This window comes from Bubalus bubalis, chromosome 4, assembly GCF_019923935.1.
Source record: "Bubalus bubalis isolate 160015118507 breed Murrah chromosome 4, NDDB_SH_1, whole genome shotgun sequence".
Lineage (NCBI taxonomy): Eukaryota > Metazoa > Chordata > Mammalia > Artiodactyla > Bovidae > Bubalus > Bubalus bubalis.
The window spans coordinates 114,139,453-114,160,722 of record NC_059160.1 but is presented as its reverse complement, the minus strand read 5'-3'; the positions used below and the strand labels follow the sequence as shown (position 1 = coordinate 114,160,722).

At 34.4% G+C, this 21,270-nt stretch overlaps 1 protein-coding gene across 7 annotated transcripts in view; it reads right to left on the bottom strand.

Annotated features, from left to right (window-relative positions):
• Positions 1-833: 833 nt before the first annotated feature.
• OSBPL8 (oxysterol binding protein like 8) overlaps positions 834-21,270 on the bottom strand; it is a 164,699-nt gene continuing 144,262 nt past the window's right edge. For all 7 annotated transcript variants that reach the window (XM_044941919.2, XM_044941920.2, XM_044941921.2 and 4 more), the window contains 9 exons: positions 21,019-21,117; positions 17,803-17,900; positions 15,883-15,972; positions 14,546-14,682; positions 12,350-12,535; positions 11,909-11,996; positions 9,055-9,160; positions 7,223-7,325; positions 834-5,024 (listed from right to left, as the gene is read on the bottom strand). In XM_044941919.2, the coding sequence (XP_044797854.2) occupies positions 4,892-5,024; positions 7,223-7,325; positions 9,055-9,160; positions 11,909-11,996; positions 12,350-12,535; positions 14,546-14,682; positions 15,883-15,972; positions 17,803-17,900; positions 21,019-21,117 (1,040 nt within the window). In that variant the 3' untranslated portion in view covers positions 834-4,891. The remainder of the gene's footprint in view (positions 5,025-7,222; positions 7,326-9,054; positions 9,161-11,908; positions 11,997-12,349; positions 12,536-14,545; positions 14,683-15,882; positions 15,973-17,802; positions 17,901-21,018; positions 21,118-21,270) is intronic.

Below are 21,270 nucleotides of genomic sequence, written 5' to 3'. Positions count from 1 at the left end.
GGTCTGTCTAGTGAAGGTTATGGCTTTTCCAGTGGTCATGCATGGATGTGAGAGTTGGACTATAAAGAAAGCTGAGCGCTGAAGAATTGATGCTTTTGAACTGTGTTGTTGAAGACTCTTGAGAGTCCCTTGGACTGCAACGAGATCCAACCAGTCCATCCTAAAGGAGATCAGTTCTGAACGTTCATTGGAAGGATTGATGCTGAAGCTGAAACTCCAATAATTTGGCCACCTGATGCGAAGCGCTGACTCATCTGAAAAGACCCTGATGCTGGGAAAGATGGAGAGCAGGAGGAGAAGGTGACGACAGAGGATGAGATGGTTGGATGGAATCAGGCCTGGCGTTCTGTGGTCCGGGGGGTCGCAAAGAATCGGACAAGAACGAGCAATTGAACTGAACTGAATGATAGCAAGGTTTTTTTTCCTTATCCATCACAAAGGGGTTACTTGATTTGAGCTACGGATTATTACATTTAAAAGTAAAGTGCTTTGAACAGAGTTCTGTTTAAGGGTACAGTGGAAAGAGAATGGACACTGAAGTCAGACATGGATTCAAACTTGGGCTTGCTATCACTCTTATTATGTAGCTTTCAGAATGATGTAACTTCTATGAGCCTCAGATTCTTCATCTCTAAAATCTAACTTCCACTTATCTGAAGATTATTATGGGTATTCAAGAAGAATGAATGTAAAACATCATGTAAAGCATACATTAGGGACTCTAGCTGTTAAACCCCTTCACCATCCTTCACAACTACTCCCCAAATGACTTTTACCTAAAAACTTATTACTAGTTTTTAGTCACCATGTTATATTCAAAATCATTCGATCAGTTTACTCTTTTTAAAAATTTTATTTAGAATGCCTAATTGAAGTTAGCATCATTTTACAGATCATTAGAAAAATTCAATTCTTTTGTCTCTGCAAACATTTATAGTAGGTTAGGAGTAACAGATTAGAAATGTAATACATTACAAAACAGTTGCCTATGACTGTCTGTACATTCACTATGCACCTTAAGGAAAAGAACTCGACAGTGTGCTGTTCCTACACTGCAAATAACATACTTTTATTCTATTTTACAAAACTGACCAGTGTTTGAATTTATAAATGATCATTAAACAGGATATTTAACTTAGATGTATAGTTAACATGCTGAAAAGTAAAAAATTTCAACTGAAGTTGTGTGGCTCATCAGTTCAAATGTTACATGGCATTTTTTCTTTAAATTTAATATTGTAATTCTCAAATGATTTTTCATGATAAATTCAGACAGAAAATTTTCTAAATATTTTATAAAGTATATTCACATTCATTTTGTCACGGGTTTCTTGTGGCTCTTCTAAATATGTTAATCATATTAAGGAGACACTGGTCCTATTCAATTTTAACAGTCCATTTTCAATTAAAACTGTAACAAAACAAACAGCATGATAAGAGTAACAAAAAGTAAATTTAATATACTAAATCACACTATAGGTAAACAAAATAAAACCAAATTACATTAATAGTGGCAGGTTATACAGGTTAAAGAATCTTTTTCCATGTAGTCAAATAAGATAGAAGTTCAAGTGTAAACTTAGTGATCTGTGTGGGATTCCTCCCCTCTCAGCTATGGTTCAAATTGGAAAATTTGGTATACATGCTGATTTTAATATTTCTGTGCATTTAACATAATTCAAAATAATCTGCAGCATCATGTATGGCTCATCAAATGTCATTATCACTGTGTGTCAAACAAAAACCCCCAAATATATTCACTGTTCACTAGAAACGTGAAACACTGGAAAAAATGGAATTTTATACATTTGTTTTCTTAAATATTTGACCAAGATATTCTTCAAAAAGTTAAAACTGCCTTCTCCACATAATTTTGTGTACATATGGCACGAGTTGACATCCTAAAACAGTGTGAATTCCATTGAAAAGGCACTGTTTAACAATACTCAGAATAATCTGACAAGTCTAGTTCAGTGATGTCTGAAAGTGAAGGATATATTTGAGATAGGTAAATGGACAAACTCTTATAAAAGTACGGCATTACTGTTTAAATATACTATATCTATATAAAAGGAAATAAAGTGACACAGAGAAATGACCCTTTTATGACAATTAAGCCTATAAACACTTTGAATCATAGTTCTGTAACACAAAAATGACAAAAAATTATTTTCTTAAAGGCACAAAAGCATGAATACTAAATGAGAGTTGTATTTTACAAGGCCAACTTTTTCAATGGAATGGTAACAAAAATTACACTGTACCTTTATAAGTAATACAAAAAAAGTAGTGATATGAAATACAAATGAAATATCTACCACTGAAACTTACTTATATCACACACCCTATTTATTGTCTTTTCTTGGGCCAGCTACATCTCACTAAATGGTGGATAACTGAAGGCATAGTATATTTAATAACTAAAACAAAAATGCACATCAGTAACTATTACTTATTTAAGTTTTCCAGTGAAAAAATAAAATTTTTGATTAAATGAAAAAAAGAAAAAAAAAACTGGTTATAGGTCTTAAATCCTAGAAACCATCATGAGACTCTCAGATAACTGGGAACTGTAAATCACAATTTTTATGAGTCCATGTGTGAAGGAAGATTAATCTCAGGTAGAGAACATTCAAAGTCAATTACATACATGGCTAAATACAAAGTTCATTATGTGTTTTAAAGGATTCACATACTAAGCCTAGTATAAGAACTGATCTAAAACTAAGCCACCAATTCCTGAGTTTTGTATTCAGTTCACAGAAAGGAACTCATATAACTAAAAGCGTAAGACTATTAGATTAGACATATGCTTTTAGTGTATAAGAAACAGCATGAGTAACCCTGCTCTTTCTCATGAAATAGTTTTTGACTCCTGGGATAATAAGAACCCATAACATTTGCCCTAACAAGAAAAGTTTTAAAAATGAACAAAACAACTCCCTCTCTAGTCTTAGAGGATAACCACACAAATAAAACACTAAGACCAAATGAAAGTAACATATAAGTAGATAAGCCTAAAGCCCCAAAAGGGAGTTTACCAACAAAGAAACCTTAAGTTTTCAGGGTTTAAAGATGAAATTATTATTGTGATCAGCCAATCAACTTATATAAATTAATTCTAATTTAAGCCATAAAAAAGGATCGAGTTGTACAATATTTACAAAATATATATTAATGAATAGGCAGTTGAGCATAATATTGGTAACAGAGAGTGAGTACAAAAATGATATCAACAAGTATGAAATACAAACAAAAAACCCACCTGTTTAGTGTAGTCATACCTATGCTTATATTGGGTATAGGTATATCTTATTTATGTATAATCTATTTAAAAAACATTTTCACAATTATTGTTTTGCCAAAAATACATGAGAAATGGCTCCTCATAAAACCTAAGGAGACTAAAGATCACTATATTGATTAGGAGGAACAAAGCAGGCTCTTCTTATCATTTTCAGTTTTCAATAATTTAGTAATCTTTCCTTTATTGTATGCTTAGCATGGCATAAACATTGACTATAACCTCACTAGTATCTCACAGTCTCTTCTTAGTCAAGGGCAAATGTAGCCAGAGCAATTATTTCCTCTCTGACCTTCATTTTCATTTCAAAATCTACTTTTGGAATTCTAAGATACATAAAGTAAAAATATTAAACTGAAAAAAAATTTAGGGAAAATGTTTGCCTGAGCCTGAACAAAAGGAACCTTGAGGAACTGTGGTTTTGCCACAGACTGCAGTTACTGAAAGCAGAGGAGAACAGAGAACTTCGGAACTTGATGCTCTTCTTAGGTGCTCAACGTATTGCACATTTTAAAGAAACCAATTTTAAAATGCATAATTACCACCACACTAAGTGTCTTTTCTTATCACTCTTCTCTTATTTGGCTTTTGAAGTAAAATATGGGAGATATATGTATATATATTTTCTATTCTACTGTTTCACTGAACACACCAGAATCTAAATGAAAGCTAAAGAAAGGTTTTCATAATGAAAAATCACGATTATCAGCATTTTATACGCCCTACAAACATCTCTAGAATTTAGCCTATGTTATTGGACCAACTGAGTTTAAAAAAATAAAAAAGGACAACAATCAAGTCTGACCACACTTTTTTCCAGCAAGTGCTTAAGTGGGTATTATATACGTACAATAAGAAAGATAGAATCAATAGATCCAAGTAGCTGCATACCAGTTTTCTGCTCTTGATATACACATATTTATACTTGTATCTATAAATATTAAATTCTAGGGATTAAAAAAAATCTTGTGTAAACTTTTGAAAAAGCAATTTGCCACTTTGTCTCAATTTGACCTCACATTTTGTTTGTTTTCTGTAAGAAGACAGTCGAGCTGAATGCTTTGGAAATGATTTTTTTTTTAACAGTACAGTGTGTTGAACTATTTATGCCTAGTATACCATTATTTTCCACTCTGTAATTCCTTACTGATAAAAGTTTTGTGCCTGTTTTATGAAGAAAATAGATTGTTACATATATAAGATCGATAGTATTTTTGTTATGACTGACATTAATGCTATATATTTCATTACATGAACATACCATAGACTACAAAGATTACTGTTAAGGTATATATAAGACACAATTGTGTATACATGTGGATTTATTATACTCACATGTAGACACATTCTGACAAAAGCTAGAAACGTTCTGGCACTTAACACATAGTTCACTTTAATAATCAAATAGAATAGCTCTTGTTTCAGGTTAAGGATAAAAGGTATGAAAAATCAACACTTCTACATTTATTTCTAAGGTTTTCAGTTTTATAAATATTGTGATGCTTTAATAAAGACCAAACCAACTTCAACATTGGTCCCAGGCCAAATCTGATCATTCCAGTTCATTAACTCAATTGTAAAGGACTTCTACTTAAACATGAAGTTTATTATGACTTGAAGCAAAATCAGGAGAAAAATGATGATGTAGTCTTTTTGTTGAAGAAAATAATCCGTGGCAGGTGTGCTTGAAATTAAATGATTTCGAAGAGCCATAATATTTCTACAAAAATAAGGAACAATAAATGTAATAATTATTTATAAAAAATGATAGCAGAGAAATCACAATTTGATATATGGCCACATAATTCAACTGTATAAAATTCAATTGTATCAAGTTCCAACAGTTACCACCCCCTGAACAGGGAACTGATTATGCTATGTGGAACCACTAGTAGGTTTTGCCTAAATCTGTACTGCACGCCGTACCAAATGTATGACTTAATGATGTGTGTTAAGCATGGTTTCCCTGATGACTGTGGGTAAAAAATCTGTCTGCAATGCAGGAGACACAGGAGATGCAGGTTTGATCCCTGGGTTGGGAAGGTGTCCTGGAGAAGGAAATGGCAACCCATTCCAGTATTCTTGCCTGGGAAATCCCATGGACTGAGGAGCCAGGTGGGCTACAGTGCAAAGGATTATAAAGAGTTGGACATAACTGAGTGACTAAGCATGTCAAACATAAATCTTAAAGTTTGCAGACTTTAAAATATATCACCCTCTTTGTTATCACAGTGGTTTTAAGACAAAAATTTTGCCTCAGTTGGTCCACTAAGGTTCTTTTATCTTTTTTTAGGGAGACAAAGGTAGAGATGGATAAAAATCCTTTATTTATCAGGAAAAAAAACAAATTTTATGATATTTCTAACTTGAAGAATGCTCGGTAGGCATTTCATATGCTAACAAAAATAAAACATTAATTTAGTCACAAAACAAGCTTACATTATCCTCGTGCAACTCTAAATACTTTGCCTAAAACAAGCTGATTAGTGAAGATGTTTTCTTTTTATGACTTCTTTTAAAGTGTTTTCCCAGTATAGAAGAAGAAAGGAGGCAAAATGAACAAGTAGGCTCATTAATTTATAAATATAATTAAATTAGGAAATGTGATCACTTTATATAAGGACTGATGATGCCAAGATGCAGAAGACATGCTCCCTGCTCTCAGAGAGCTCACAGTCCGATTGGGGTGGAGTGGGAGCAGGTAAGCAGACGCACAATTAGCAAGTCTGTAGTATAGTAGAAGACTAATGGGAACCATACAAGCCAAGTGGAAGAGTTAGAAACTGGGGGCGGAGAGGATGAGTGATCAGAAATGTTGCAAAAAGGGTAGCATTTGAATTATATTCTGAAGGATAAACAGGGATTTTCTTGAAAGGCAAGGTGGGAGGAAGGGCTTTAAAAAGTGGATTCACTGCGGGTAAAGATCCAAAGAAAAAAGTGTTAAGTCACTTAATCATGTCCAACTCTTTGCAACCCGATGGACTGTAGCCCACAAGGTTCCTCTGTCAATGGAATTCTCCAGGCAAGAATACTAGAGTGGGTTGCCATTCCCTTCTCCAGGGGATCTTTCCAACTCGGGGATCAAAGCCAGGTCTCCTGCATTGCAGGAAGATTCTTTACTGTCTGAACCACTAGGGAAACCCCTATATGAAGGGGCACACTATATTCTGGAGATGTGGGAAGTTTCATAGGACTAGAGCACAGGGTCAGTGTAGAGGAATGGCAAGAGATGAGGTTGAAAATAGCAACTAAATATAAGCTATAAAATCACCAAGAATAGAATAAATATCTTTTAAAAAATCCTCCAGAACAGCTAGCACTGAGTGCTGAATACACAAAAGCAGGTTGGCTAATATAAAAAATTTTAACATCTGTTATAGCAATGGGATACAACTAATCTGAACTTGTGCTGGCCTTAGTGATAGATAGGAACCATCCCTTACAAGGAACTTCCCCAGGTGTTACAACCTTTCAGTGCTGGATCATCGGCGGGTGAGTGTGGGGAAATGCAAAGGCAACACTCAAAGGTCTCACCCACTGTTATGAACATATTTCGATATTTCAACAACTGTTACATTCCAATTAAAATTAGCCATGTACAAAGGACTGTGGAAGCCTTGACGTTCTCAAAACCCATCCCACTTCCGCATTTAACTCAGCTACATTCCTATAGTACGCTACAGCAGTCAGACGAGATTCCAGTTCTAGCCTCACAGATGAGACAAAACAACCTCCCTCTCCCCCAGTACTTCAGCGCCAAAGGAATTTCCTATGTTTCAGTAATCCGGTGTTAGAAGCCAGGGTTCTGGTTTAGCTTAGCAATGTTATAAAAACGTAAAGTTTGCATATGACTTCCTACGTAACAGGATTTTTAACTCCTCTGGACTCAGATGAATAGTCACGGTCAGTATAGATTACCTTTTAATTTCTTCCTGTGTTTGTTTAATAGATTCGATTGAAGTTTGAATGTCTCCCAGTTCTATCCCTTTCTTTCTTCTTGCACTTGGTTTTACTGATTGAGCTAAAAAGACATTGAGAATAAACACAGTGAAAATAGTGGACATATTTAATTATAAACAATTTACATTTCAGATTAATGATTCTTGTGTAATAAAAATTTTCCTAGACATTATTTTTATGGTTTAGAGACTAACATACTACTCCTAATACTTGGGATTTTTGAAGTTTCAATCATAGTTCAAAACTAGAACACTATAGATATATGACAAGTAACCATAAACTAGTTAAATTTTGGGTTGAATCAGTTTTATTTTTTAGCCAATTAAAATAGACAAAAATATTTCTTTAAAAATACATATATTAATCTGGGGGAGGTATTACTCGTCTATCTCTTGCCTACTTGTATACATATGAAGAAGTCAGCTTTTTGAGCACCCTTTTCAGTTTTTTTAAATTAAGTGTTAATGTTATCTTTATTCCCTTAGTCACCTACATTTTAAAACTTTTCTGTTGGTTTTAGTATCTCTTCTACAAATTTTTATTGTCAACCAACAAAGTGCATGGTATTTTTTTAATCCCTTCAAGTATCCATTCCTTCCTTTCCATTTTTGTTTAGATCTTAATCTCTCACCAGGTCTCAGCTATCTCATTTGTAAACTTAGGATAATAATAATACTCAAAACTTACATGGTTGTAGTACCGTGTGTTTAAACATCCAGTTTGGCCATGTTAGGTACTGAATAAATGTTAGCTGATACATTATAGGTAATATAGTGGAGTGGATAAGACAATGAATTAAGGAGCCAGAATATCTGCATATATAACATATATATACTGCCTTACAGGGTATATGACCTTGGGCTGGTTAACCTGTGCCTCAGTTTCCTTTACTGTGAAATGGGAACAACAGCATAAATAATATTCTCCTTTTGAGCACAATGGTACCATGTGACTCCTGCTTTTAGAAAAACTTTATTCATTTTACTCCTCTTTTATCTTGTCTACTCACCTGCATCCCTCAAGCCCAGATTGCTATCATCCATTAAAAATCCTAATAATTCATCAGAGTTCCTTTCCCCTAAGAACCTTCCCTCAAACTGAATTCAGCTCCCTTTCCTTTAAACTCTTACTATTTGTCATCTACTGATTTCTTAGCACTTACCATTTCTTCGTCTCTAGTATTACCTCTGTAAAACTGAGTTCCCCAGCTTAATGTAAGCTTAGTAAAGACTATGGCTTTAACAAAAACCCTTTATTTTCTCATAACGTCTCGGACATTACCTTAATCTTTGATTACATCTCAGTGTAGTCCAAGACAGCTTATAAATTATGTGACTTGGAAATGGCACACTTGTTAATTTAGTTCATAATTTTGATACAGTTATATTTTTACTTGTCTGTGATTTCTAAACACCACAGTAACTTACTATGAGAATGAAAACCTTCTGAAGCATGGAACTGAACCCAAAACTCGAGAAATGGTGCCTGTGCTGAATCTAGGAAACCATCAACAATTTTCCAGAAGCTACCAAGGCATAGGAGCCACTACTGTGGTTCTTGATTTGCATCTTCCCCTTTCTTCATTTCTACGGCTTTACCTTGTGGCCTGGTTTTGAAATTTATCTATAATTTAAAAAAGCTTTTCTTGCACATCACCCCTATCCCCTACCAAAACTTAACAAATCTTCTTGAGTTAATATGAAAACCATTTTAATATATCACAGTATTAGTAATATCCTTTTAAAAATTTAGACTCTTTATAATCAATAGTCTGCAATAAATATTTTTACCTTCACTTCCAGACGAGTCCTGGATGTCAGGTTCTGGGGAGGAATAGCCTTTTGCCACTTTCTTCTGCTGCCTGGTTGGCTTATGCTTCATTTTTGGGACACTAACCTGAAAGCAAAAGATCATGTTCTTGTGTGAATTTGTGCTGAATTTTGTAACTAAAAATCAATGTTGTACAACTGTCAAAACTGTTCATGGGCACAGTACTTAGAAATAAAAACAAATATGAAACAGTCTAACTAAAACTTAACAAGATGTGATACACTTACACAAAGTATTTAATGTTAATAGGAAATATTAATTTGGCACAAACATTGAAGAGTATAAGAAAATATATAGTGAAGTGGTTTCCTCCCCACTCTTGATCCATATACACCCATCCATATACATCCATCTCTCCCCCACTAAAAAGATACTCAATGCTATTAGTCTGTGTATCTTTCAAGAGATATTTTTATGCACACACAAATATGAATACAGATACCCTACTTTTCTAACTGCACAGTTAGTACATTTGGTATAATCAGAAAAGTGCATTGCCATTTCCTACTCCAGGGACCTTCCCAACCCAGGGACTCAACCCACGTCTCCTCCGTCTCCTGCGTTGGCAGGCAACTCTTTACCACTAGCGCCACCTGGGAAGCCCAAGTTAGTACCTCTAGTTGAATGTTAATTTAACAGTGCTACTTTAAGATCATGCCTGTTTCCAACATTACAAACATTCTCACCAAATGATGTTGGGTTTCCAACAAAATTATTTACCTAAAAGTTTTAATAATACCTGGATAATGTAGAAAGCATCTTACAATAAATGGAAATGATATTATTGTCATGCAGAGCATAATTTAAACTTAATGTAAATATCTGAGTAAATGTACAAAATTCAAAAGTGTATTTAACCATCAATTAGGACTAAATTTTCCTTAGAATAAAATATGTGAGAAGAAACTAGAAATAGAAGGCCAAGGCAATTTATATGCTTAGAAAAACATAGAATCAGTGGTCTTAAGTCTTTATTCTCATCTGTTTACTGTTCTAAATAGGAATTATCCCCAGTTTACTATGCCTTGAAATAATTTTGCAAATCTTACTCATTGGCTTCAAATTGAAATTTGTATAATTTTATTACAGAAAATAAAAAATAAGGCAGGTTCTAGATTCAGCCTACACTGTGCCCTCATATTTTAAACCACGGAAACCTAAAATTTTATAACATTTAGAATCCAAATCCACGTTCTTAGAGAAGTAGGTCAAACAGTAGTTCAAGAGATTGACATGGCCTGATGCAAAGATAAGGAGATTGATAAGGCCTGGTGAGAAGTTATTTAAAATGAGACAGGGAGTAAGTAATCTAACTCTCAGTAGACAAAGATTTAATGTGATCAGTAAACTCTACTGATAGGAAATATAGATGCCCTATATGTCGCTATCATGATAGTGTTGTTAAAGGAAAAAACAAAATTTAAAATTTAAAAAACATTCTAAATTGTGATAACGTGTATATATGTATCACACACCTATATACACACACACATAAAAATTTTTTTTGCCATTTTAACCACTTTAGGTGTACAATTCAGTTGTATTAAGTGCATTCATAGTATTTCGCAACCATCACCACTACTTCCAAAACATATTCATTATTCCAAAGAGAAACTCGGTAACAATTAAGCAGTAACCCCTATTCTCTCCTCCCTTCAGTCCCTAGTAACCTCTGATCTGTCTATGAATTTGATTAGATATTTTATAAAGTACAATCAAACAGCATCAATTCTTTTGTGTTTCATTTATTTCATTTGGCATGTTATTTCAAAGTTAATTCATGATGCAGCATGTAAAAGAACTTCATTCCTTTTAAAAATGGCTGAATTAAAAAAAATAGCCTGTTGTAAACATATACCACATTTTGTTTATCCATCTGTTGATGGACACTTGAATCATTTCTGCCTTTTGGCTATTGAGAATAATGCTGCAACGAACACTGATGTGCAAGTGTATGTCTGACTCTGTTCTCAGTTCTTTTGTAGTAGAATTGCTGGCTTATGCAATGTTACGCTTTTTGAGGAACCACCAACTCATGCTGCGAGCAACTGCACCACTTCACACGCCCACCGGCAATGCATGAGGGCGTCAATCTCTCCACATCCTCTCAACACGTATTTTCTATTTTTAAAATTATTATCATGCTAGTAGGTGTGTGGTGGTACCTAACCTCCTTGCAGTTTTGATTTGCATTTCCCTTATGACTAATGATGCTGAGCATCTTTTCATGTTTGTTGGACATTTGTCTATCTTCTTTGGAGAAATGTCTATTCAAGTCCTTAGTTCATTTTCTACTTGGAATGTCTGTTTTCGGTTAAGTAATGAGTTCTATATATACCCTAGGTATTAAACTCCTACGAGATCAATTATTGCAAATATTCTCTGTTGTCTTTCACTTTGATGTGCATCCTTTGATGCACAAAAGTATTGATTTTGATGGAGTTCAATGTATCTATTTCTTCTTGTTGTTCCTCCTGCCTTTAATGTCATTGTGTGTGTGTGTGTTTATGTATCGCTTAATTTAAAAACTATTCATACTAACAATAAAAAAGAATACAGGGCCAAATAAAAGATTATGAAGATTTACTCCTTTTTTCTTCTAAGAGTTTTATAGTTTTAGCTCTTATTTTAGGTTGTGAATCCATTTGGAGTTAGTTTTTGTGTATGGTTTGAGGTAGGGGATCCAACTTCATTCTTTTACATGTGGAAATTCAGAACTATTTATTGAAGACAAAGAAGCAAAGGAAGTGCAGGAGAACTAAAGGGAGGATGTTCCTCTAGGACTGGCAATCTAATTACTTTTTGAGTACATACCATTGGAGTGCGATGTCTCACTTTGGTCTGGATAACACCATCTTTTTCGTATTGTATCATATCATTAAGTGGGTCCCATGGTCGAGTACTACATAAATGAAAAAAACACCACTTGTTTAATGACTAAGCAAAGCACTCAAAAACTTTTTTAGAAACTTTCTATTCTACAATTAGATTTTCAATGGTAATTATAAACTTAGCCATAAAACTAAGATCTGTTATATCTAATCTTCTGATCCTCAGCTTATTTTATAGGCTAACTATTATCACAGAGTCAAATTTATAATGAACATCAAGGGCAAAATCTCATACTTTGTGTGCGTGTGTGCGTGTGTGTATGTATCACTTAATTTAAAAACTATCCATATAACAATAAAAAATCTAGAAATAAAGGCAAAAAACTATGAGATATTATTTGTAACATACTTTTTAATTACTTACTCTGCAAACTTGTAATGCCATTCTCCGGTAAGTGAGTCAAGTTCAAATAACTTGCAAGTCCACTCTTCATTTTTTGTTTTCCGCTCTCTGGCAGCTTGTCTTTGAGCTTCTTCTAAAACATACTTTTCTTGAGTAGCTTCTGTTTGGTCTTTGGCATTTATGGCTCGAGTTACCCGCTGCCAGAGTCTAATTCATGTGCAAAAATAACATTGAGAAAACAACAGAAAATCAAATCTACATGGAGTAGGTTTGAGTCCCCCCGGAGAGGAAATGATGCCCATGTGGGTTTTTGGCTTTGACAAAGCTAAAGCTCAGATGTTTAGAAACAAGTCAAGATATAAAAAGTATTGCCTTAAATACAGCAAGACAGTGGAGACCAATCTTTTTTCTTGGCAAGAGAAATTTATTACATGAGTTCTTAGATATACAGAAATAAATGGTGCTGACCCATGATGATACAACTCTAGTGAAGGCTCAACGATCTACATTTTTAACAAGCTCCCCAGATGGTTCTTGTACATGCTGATTAAGATCCACTGGCCTCAAAGATACAAAAGTGTAATGTCATATTTTTCAATCTTGGATGCAGCATTTGTCAGGGAATTTAAAAAGTCAGAATCTATGGGAGTGGCCCAAGTATTATTTTTGTAATGTTTCCCAAGTGATTTTAATGTGCAGCCAGTGTTGAGAATCACTGATTTAACAAAAAAGACTACTTTTCTATTAGAAGTAAAATCTTTTCCCCTACTAATGTTTAGTTTTATATTAGATACATAAAAACATATCTATATTCTACCCTTCTGGCAAGAGAGTATGTTGGGGCTGAACAAATAAAGGCTATAGAATCAGATAATCCTAGATGTGCCACCTCTTGGCTGGGGACTTACAGTTACTTATCTTGTCCAAAACTCACTTTCCTCATCGTAAACATATGTTAAATTATATCCATGTCTTAAAAATAGTTGTATGCCGTGGCAATGTTTCACTCTTGATGGAGAGCATCATGTGGTTATAGTAAAACAGAATTTTTTCTTTTAATGTGAAAAATTTTTTTAAGTTGTTATTGAATTTGTTACAATATTGCTTCTGTTTTATTTATGTTTATTTTTTTGGCCATGAAGCATGTGGGACCTTAGTCCCCTGGCCAGGGATCAAACCCACACCCTCTGCACTGGAAGGTCAAGTCTTAACCACTAGACTGCCAGGGAAGTCCCCTGAAACAGAATTTTTAGAACATGGCAAACTCAGTTTTTGAGTATAGAAGGAAAGTGGATGTAGACTTGAATCCTCATGAGAAGAGAATGATATGTGTGCAGAAACTCGTACTGAGAAGTCAGCTGCATAATGTATATGAAGTACCTAGTAGACCGTCTTTTACACAGAAGCCCCCTTCTCCTAACACAAAGAAAGGAATAGAAGAATACAACTGAGCAGTATGTATACCATATTTTTGAGGTACTTCCCTAGTGTCTCAGACAGTAAAGAATCTTCCTGCAATGTAGGAGACCTGGGTTCAATCCCTGGGTTAGGAAGATACCCGGAAGAAGAGAATGGCAACCCACTCCAGTGAAGTATACCAGATTGAGCAAGAATTTTATGATTTAAGAAAAGAAATTATGGCCTTAATTATTCTCCAACTAATAAGTCCTCTAGAAGCTGCACATCCAGTGCTGTAATTTTTGTATTTCAGAAAATAAAACAAAAGTAGATTTTGTTCTGCTCCCTCCACCTAGAGTTTCACATGCCCAACCCGGGTTAGAAAACGGCCGGATAAAAACCAAGAATCATTAGTCCCATATTTTTCTGTCTTTTTAGTTCCCTGATCAGGGATTGAACCTGTGCCCCTTGCACCGGGAGTGAGGAGTGTTAACCACTGGACTGCTAGAGAAGACCTAGTCCGGTAATTTTATGCAAGCAAAAAAAGTTGTTTTGCTTTTTTTTTTTTTAAGTAGGCCCTGGAGCAGATAAGAAGAGAAAGGAAAAAAATAGGAAGCCTTAATTTAGAGCAGAAGAGCAGCATGACTTGTATTGTAATTACTTGATATTCACATACACCAAAGCAAAATCCTGTCACATCCCACAAACAGTAAACTACTTTGCTGAATTCAAACAGAAAAAAGTGATCACACTGTTGAGGGATTAAAATAAAAAAAACTCTGGATTTTCATGAAGTTAACTGAAGAATGGTATACTTACTTCTCCGATTCAAAATCTCCCTGCTCTTCAAATCTTACAGTGTGCCTTATTAATCTCCACTGCTTGATGTCTGGTGTTGGGTTCCAGAAAACCTCTGAATTATCAGTCTTTTTGTCAGTAATAAAAACTTCACTATCCTGTATTTAAAGATATTAAAAATTAACGTAGAGAATTGTCTTTATTTAAAAGGGAATTATGTAGTTCAGTAATAACCATATCTTCTTGACACTTAATCCCAGTAAAACACATTTCTAAAACAAATACAACAAGCACTTTTCTAAAAGCCCCAAATCTTCTGTTATGAAAACATTAAATATGTAATACTTGTCCTTAAAAGTCTGGTTGAATAGACAAAAAGTTTGTGAGTTTTCACAAGTTTCACTTAATATCTGAATCGTCAAAGCAGCATAGTGTTTGCTATAGTTACTGGAGACCAGAATGCGATGCTGCAGCCCATCTGAGCATTCAATGTATGTGGAAAAAGCTAAGAGCGTTTCTTGCATTAAAAATCTGAGCACAATCTCATAAATTTCATTTTTTTTAAAAGAGTTCTTTTTTCCAAATGATATTCAGATAAAAGTAAATTCTAAAAATAACAGAGCATTGTGACCTCTGAGTTTTTAGGTCTGTCTACATTTTAACATCATATTTCCCATCATTTCTGATTATAAGGCAGAAAAAAGCATATATTAGAGTTAACAGAATGTATTTGGCACTAACATGATATAATCCTTTTTTTTAATTAATTTAATAAGCTCCTCTTAGAAAAATTACATAAATGTGAATTTAGGTTATCAGAGAAGTAAATAAAAGCCACTGGTCTCAAAAAACATTGTATCTTTTCCAAGCTCCTCAGAAGGAACTAGAACTCTTACTGGAAACACCTCTTTTGGTGAGAGGCAGTATACTGCGGTGTGTAAGCACAGCCTTGGAACCAGAGTGTCTAGGCTGGGAATCTTACTTCACCACTCTGAACCAATTATTTAAATTCTCTGTGTCTCAGTGTCCTCCTCTGTAAAATGGGGACAAAATAATAACACTCACCTCATAGGATCACTATATTAAATGAGTTAATATAAGTAACATTTTTAAACAATGCACTCCATAATAAGTGATATAAAAATGTCAGCTATTTTTTATTGATTTAAGGTTTTAGAAAGCTCAAATATTAAACTAAATATTATTGATAACAGAGCAACACCAAAATATTTAAGTTGAAGCTTACGTTGAATAGTCATGCTTTTAGAAATGGAATAAGCGAACTTATAAAATCTGATGTTTAATTTTTTCCCACTGAATAAAATTCTTTTGTAAAGCTAAAATATAAAAATACTTACCCAATGTCCTTCCAAAGTAGCTAGTACTTCTTTTCCCAATTTTAGTTTACCTGATATTTGATTAACACAGTCACTACTACCTAGAAATGGCTTTTAAAAGAAAAAATGTTAAAGAAACATTTTACTTTTAATATATTTACATACAATGTAGACAAAAAACAAAAACAAAAAACCAACCAAAAAAGTGACTGTATAACTATTCAGTGCTGTTGAGGCACAAATGGTGAAATACTGACTCAAATTTTAGTCAGAAATATTCAGTAAAAATTTTAAATTTATTGCTGTGTGTAAACAGATAAAAGCAGACTATACAGGTCCAAGTAAACACACTGAGAAAGCTAACACTGAAATAACTGGCTCGTGTCTTGGGCTCTCTCGGCTCAAGACAGCACTCTATCCATGCTGCAGTATTTTACGCAGTAACAACTCAGTAAACATAAGAGACTTAACTCATATATTTAATAGGAACTCCTCCTTTAAAACAAACCAATAAAACAACACTCAATCAAAATACTTCTGAAATTCAATTAGAAGAAAAGACCTTTTCAGTCATGATTTTCAGTATCATTTGCCAAGAAGGAAAAAAATCAAAGGGCACTGCATCAGATAATACTTAAAGAGATCCTTTTTATTAGAGCAAAGCTGCTGATCTGCTGGATATCAAGATGGCTGATACTTACAACTAATATTTGGTTGTAAGCATTAAATAATTCATAGAAATATTTTTATCTAAAAATAATGCTGTGCTACATCAACAAATGATACTGTGAAAGGATCTTAAATTTCCCTTCCATGCTGAGGCAGACAGAATTTTCCAAAGATGACCTCAACTATATATCCCCTCCCTCCTCAGCCCACATGCTCTTCCTCAGTGAGAACCTGGCATCCATCCTCTCACTGAGAAATGGGGTCTATATCCCTTCCCCTTGCATTTAGGTGGGTTTGTAACTCTTCAACTAGTAGAGAATGGTGGAAATGATGTAATTTGATTTCTGAGGCTAGGTCATGGACAGCAATGTATCTTCTGTCTTGCTCACAAGGACACTTGTACTTGGAATCCTGAGCCAAGTAGAAGTCTAACTATCTTAAAGTTCCCTTGATGTGAGGAAGACAAGATCACATGCTCAGATCTGCAGTCCCAGTCTTTCAGTCACTTCAACATTACTTACATGTCATCAGTCACGTAAGTGATGAGCTTTCAGATGTATCAAGCCCCCAACTGTTAAGTCTCTCACAGCCTGCGTAACTGTTGCCCCAGGCATAATGCAGCAGAGACAAGCCATCCCCAATATGCCCTGTCCAAATTCCTGGCCCACAGAACCATTAAGAAACAGAACATAGTTGTTTCTAAGCTTGCAAATTTCAGAATATGTTAAGTCAGAAATAATAAGTAATACAAATCCTTCAATGTACACAGCTATAGCTCAAGCTGATACATACTTCTTTTCAGATATATATTTTTTGGTATTCTGTAAGGCAGTGCTTCAATTTACTAAGAAATTTCCATTCATTCTCTTCTTAAATTTCCTATGGACTTACCTGATAGCTCAGTTGGTAAATAATCTGCCTGCAATGCAGGAGACCCCAGTCGATTCCTGGGTTGGGAAGATCCCCTGGGGAAGGGATAGGCTACCCACTCCAGTATTCTGGCCTGGAGAATTCCATGGGCAGTATAGTTCACGGAGTTGCAAAGAGTCAGACACGACTGAGAGACTTTCACTCACTCACTCACTCGCCAACAGTTTTATTAACTAAGAAAATCCAGCTTTCTATTGATTTGAATCTTCCAAGGCTGCCTTTTCATTAATTCTGTGTTCTTATATTTAGTTTTCAAATAGGAACAAAATTGTGCTCTTTGTTCAATATTTATAGCATAGCTCCTCTCTAACTAGGTGATACCTCCTATCATTCTCTACTAACCTTTAGTTTGAATTCAAGTATTGCACTGTATCCAGTTTTTTGACATGTAATATTGACTGTTCCACCAAGCTCCAGTGTCATTGTGCCATAAAGAATTCCTAAACAACAAAAAAAAATTTTTGACAAAAGTTTGAAGAGAGAGACACTGGCTTATCATAAGCAGAACTTTACAATTTAATCTCCTTCTAGTAGAAACTAATAATTCAAGAGGATTCTATCCTATCCAATAACAATCTATAATATACACACAAAGTTGGTTCTGAAGGATTTAAAAAGATAACAGTTGATCCACATTATCTGCAGATTCTACATTTGCAAATTAATACTCTCACTAAAATACCTTTTTCTTTTTTTTAAAGCTGTACCATACAGCATCTACAGGATCTTAGTTTCCAGTTCCCCCACTAAGCATCAAACCCATGCCCCCTGTAGTGAAAGTCAAAGTCCTAACCATGGAATTCCCTATTCCCACCAGGGAATTCCCTATTCTCACCAAAATAAGTTAGTAGTCCCTACCCAGAGCATTTTTTATTTTTGCAGTCATTCATGGATGTGTGCAGAGTGGTGAAATAATTGAGTTGTCCAGTGCACACACTGGAGTTGAAGTCAAACAAGGCGAGATGCTGACTTCTGGTTTCACTGCTCATGCAGAGTCTTTTATGCAGCGTATTCAGTGCCACATTTTTGTACTTCTTGTTGGTGATTTTACTATTTACAATCCCCCAAATGTAGTGCTAAAGTGCTCTCTGGTGTTCCTAAGCACAGAAGACTGTGATGTGCCTTACAGAGCAAATATGTGCGTTAATGCTTGGTTTAGGCATGCGTTATAGTGCTGCTGGCTATTAATTCAATGTTAATAAATCAAAAACATATGCCACGATAAAGAAAGCAATCCTTGTCTCGAAAGAATCTGCCTGCAATGCGGGAAACCTGGGTTTGATCCCTGGGTTGGAAGATCTCCTGGAGGAGGGCATAGCTCCACTCCAGTATTCTTGCCTGGAGAATCCCCATGGACAGAGGAGCCTGGCGGGCTACAGGGCATGGGGTCGCACATGACTGAGTGACTAAGCACACAAATAAAAACAAAGTTATATTTTGACTGGGTGATGAAAATACGGTGACAGAAGGCTCACAAGAACCTCACCATGTGTTTCCTCTAGGAGCAATAGTTTCCTCTAGGAGCAATAGTTTGGCATTCATTAATTCCACATTGGAGTATAACAATAAGCGTAACAATAAGCATTATGGTGACATTATAAAAAGTACTGCAAACAACAATAATAAACTGTGTAAGATAAATTTAAAAATCTCCCCATTTTGGCACTTGACTAAAAGCTGGGGAAATTCTGAGTTTGATGAGTTAAACAGCCTGTGTGTGTGTGTATGTTCTTGGACTAATTTCTTTTTCCCCCATGTTTATCATTTCCATAGTTTGTATATTTTTACCATGTATGCACAGAAACAATATAAGCTCATTTTGCATACAATCATACTATAACAGGTCTTTCTTCAATTTTATTTTTTAAACAACATTTCAGATAGAATTTTTAAAAATTAAAAAATTTTCATACAATTTTTAAAGATTATTTTCCATTTACAGTTATTACAAAATCTTGGTTATTTTCCCCATGTTGTATACATATCCTTGAGCCTATCTTACACCCAATAGCTATGCCCTCTACTTCCCTACCACTAAAATCCACTCCAACTGGTAACCACTAGTTTGTTCTCTATATCTGCCAATCTGCTTCTTTTTTTGTTATATTCACTAGTTTGTTGTATTTTTTAGATTCCATGTATAAGTGATACACTGTATTTGTCCTTCTCTATCTGACTTTACTTCTTAGCATAATGCCTTCCAAGTTGGACTAAACTCCCACAGCAGTCTTTAATATGCAAATATACAATGCTAATTTTCATGAGAGGAACAGACTATGCAATGTTTCCAAGTTATTTGACTAATGGAATTCTTGCTTTATAAAATAATTTGAGACTACTGATTTAGGGAACAATCTTAGAAAATACACAAAGGTAGAAAATAATAATTTCCTCATTCACAAGAGGCTATAATTTCCTCTTTTTTCCCTGCAATATAAACAATGCTATGAAAAGTTTTTCCTGTTGCTATTTAGGTCTGGCATCAGGTATTTATCTACATAAAATATCATTTTACTTATTCCAAAATTTAAAAAATATATTTATCAATTCATGATTTCAAATGTTTCACTTCATGCTTATTTCAAGAACCACATATGAAGCTCTAAGAATCATCCAGCCTGAGGCCACAAGTTGGCACTCTTGTACTTAGTACCAGGTAGCTTCATGGTACAATGGATGGGCTCAAATAGCCTAGAACTTAGTCTCAGCATTCTTACTAACTAGCTGGTCTGGCTTTAGGTAAGATTCCTAACCCTTACAAGTTTTTTCATCTGTGAAATGAGGCCATATTAAGTAATTTCTATGTTGTCATGAATCAGTTCCTAAAATAGAGGGTAATTACCCTAAAAAGCTATTTTTAAGAAATGGGTTGGAAAGGATGGTATAGGTAATAATGGAGCAGAGTGTTTAAGATGATGCCATATAGAACTGCAGTACAGATTGCAGAGCTTGTGCTAACCTCTTTCTGCCTCGTTTGCTTGTCCATCAAACAAAGATAATATTATCTAATTTATAGGGCTACTGGAACGATTAGATGTGTTTTTAAATGTTGAGTGCCTGTCCTGTCCTGATAGTTATTATTTAATATCTGTATCTGTACCCTAAATAATGGGAGAAAAGCATAATACATTAATTTTTAAGAAATTGCCAAATAAGGATGAGAAAATTTTTAAGGAGTATGTTATAGTGAAAAGCAGTAAATTAACATTTAAGGAATGGGTAATGGTACAAAAAAATGAAAATCACTTTCAAAGATTCTGAAATAATAGTCTCATCAAATTTTACAACTTGCAGATAAGGCAAATGAAATTCCATTATTATAAATTAGTCTCTACCAAACTAATATACATGTCACAGAAAGTCCATTGTGGTGAATTAATTCACCATAGAAGTATTCAGCAGATGATAACAATGATCTTGCGTATCTGTAAATGAAGGACACTTTCAAACAAAAGGCCAAGTAACTCCATCAATTTCAAAACATAACAAATTACAGTCAAACACATTTACTTAAAAAGAAGATTTAGGGGAAATCTAACAAGTATAGAAAATATTTACCTTTACAATGAGCATATGGCATTGTCATTACATAATCTTCACCTCTATTCAAGAAAGTTAACCGTGCTTCTCCTTCTAATATTGCAGATAATGAGTTTCCTGAAATAAATATTGCTTATTAAATTTCACAGAAAATAATTTAACCATTCCAAAACAAACTAAGCATATTGAGGACATCTATCAGAAGTCTACAGTAGAAAAGGGTGCTTAGAGGGAAATTTACAACTTAAATTAGAAAAAAAGAAAAATTCA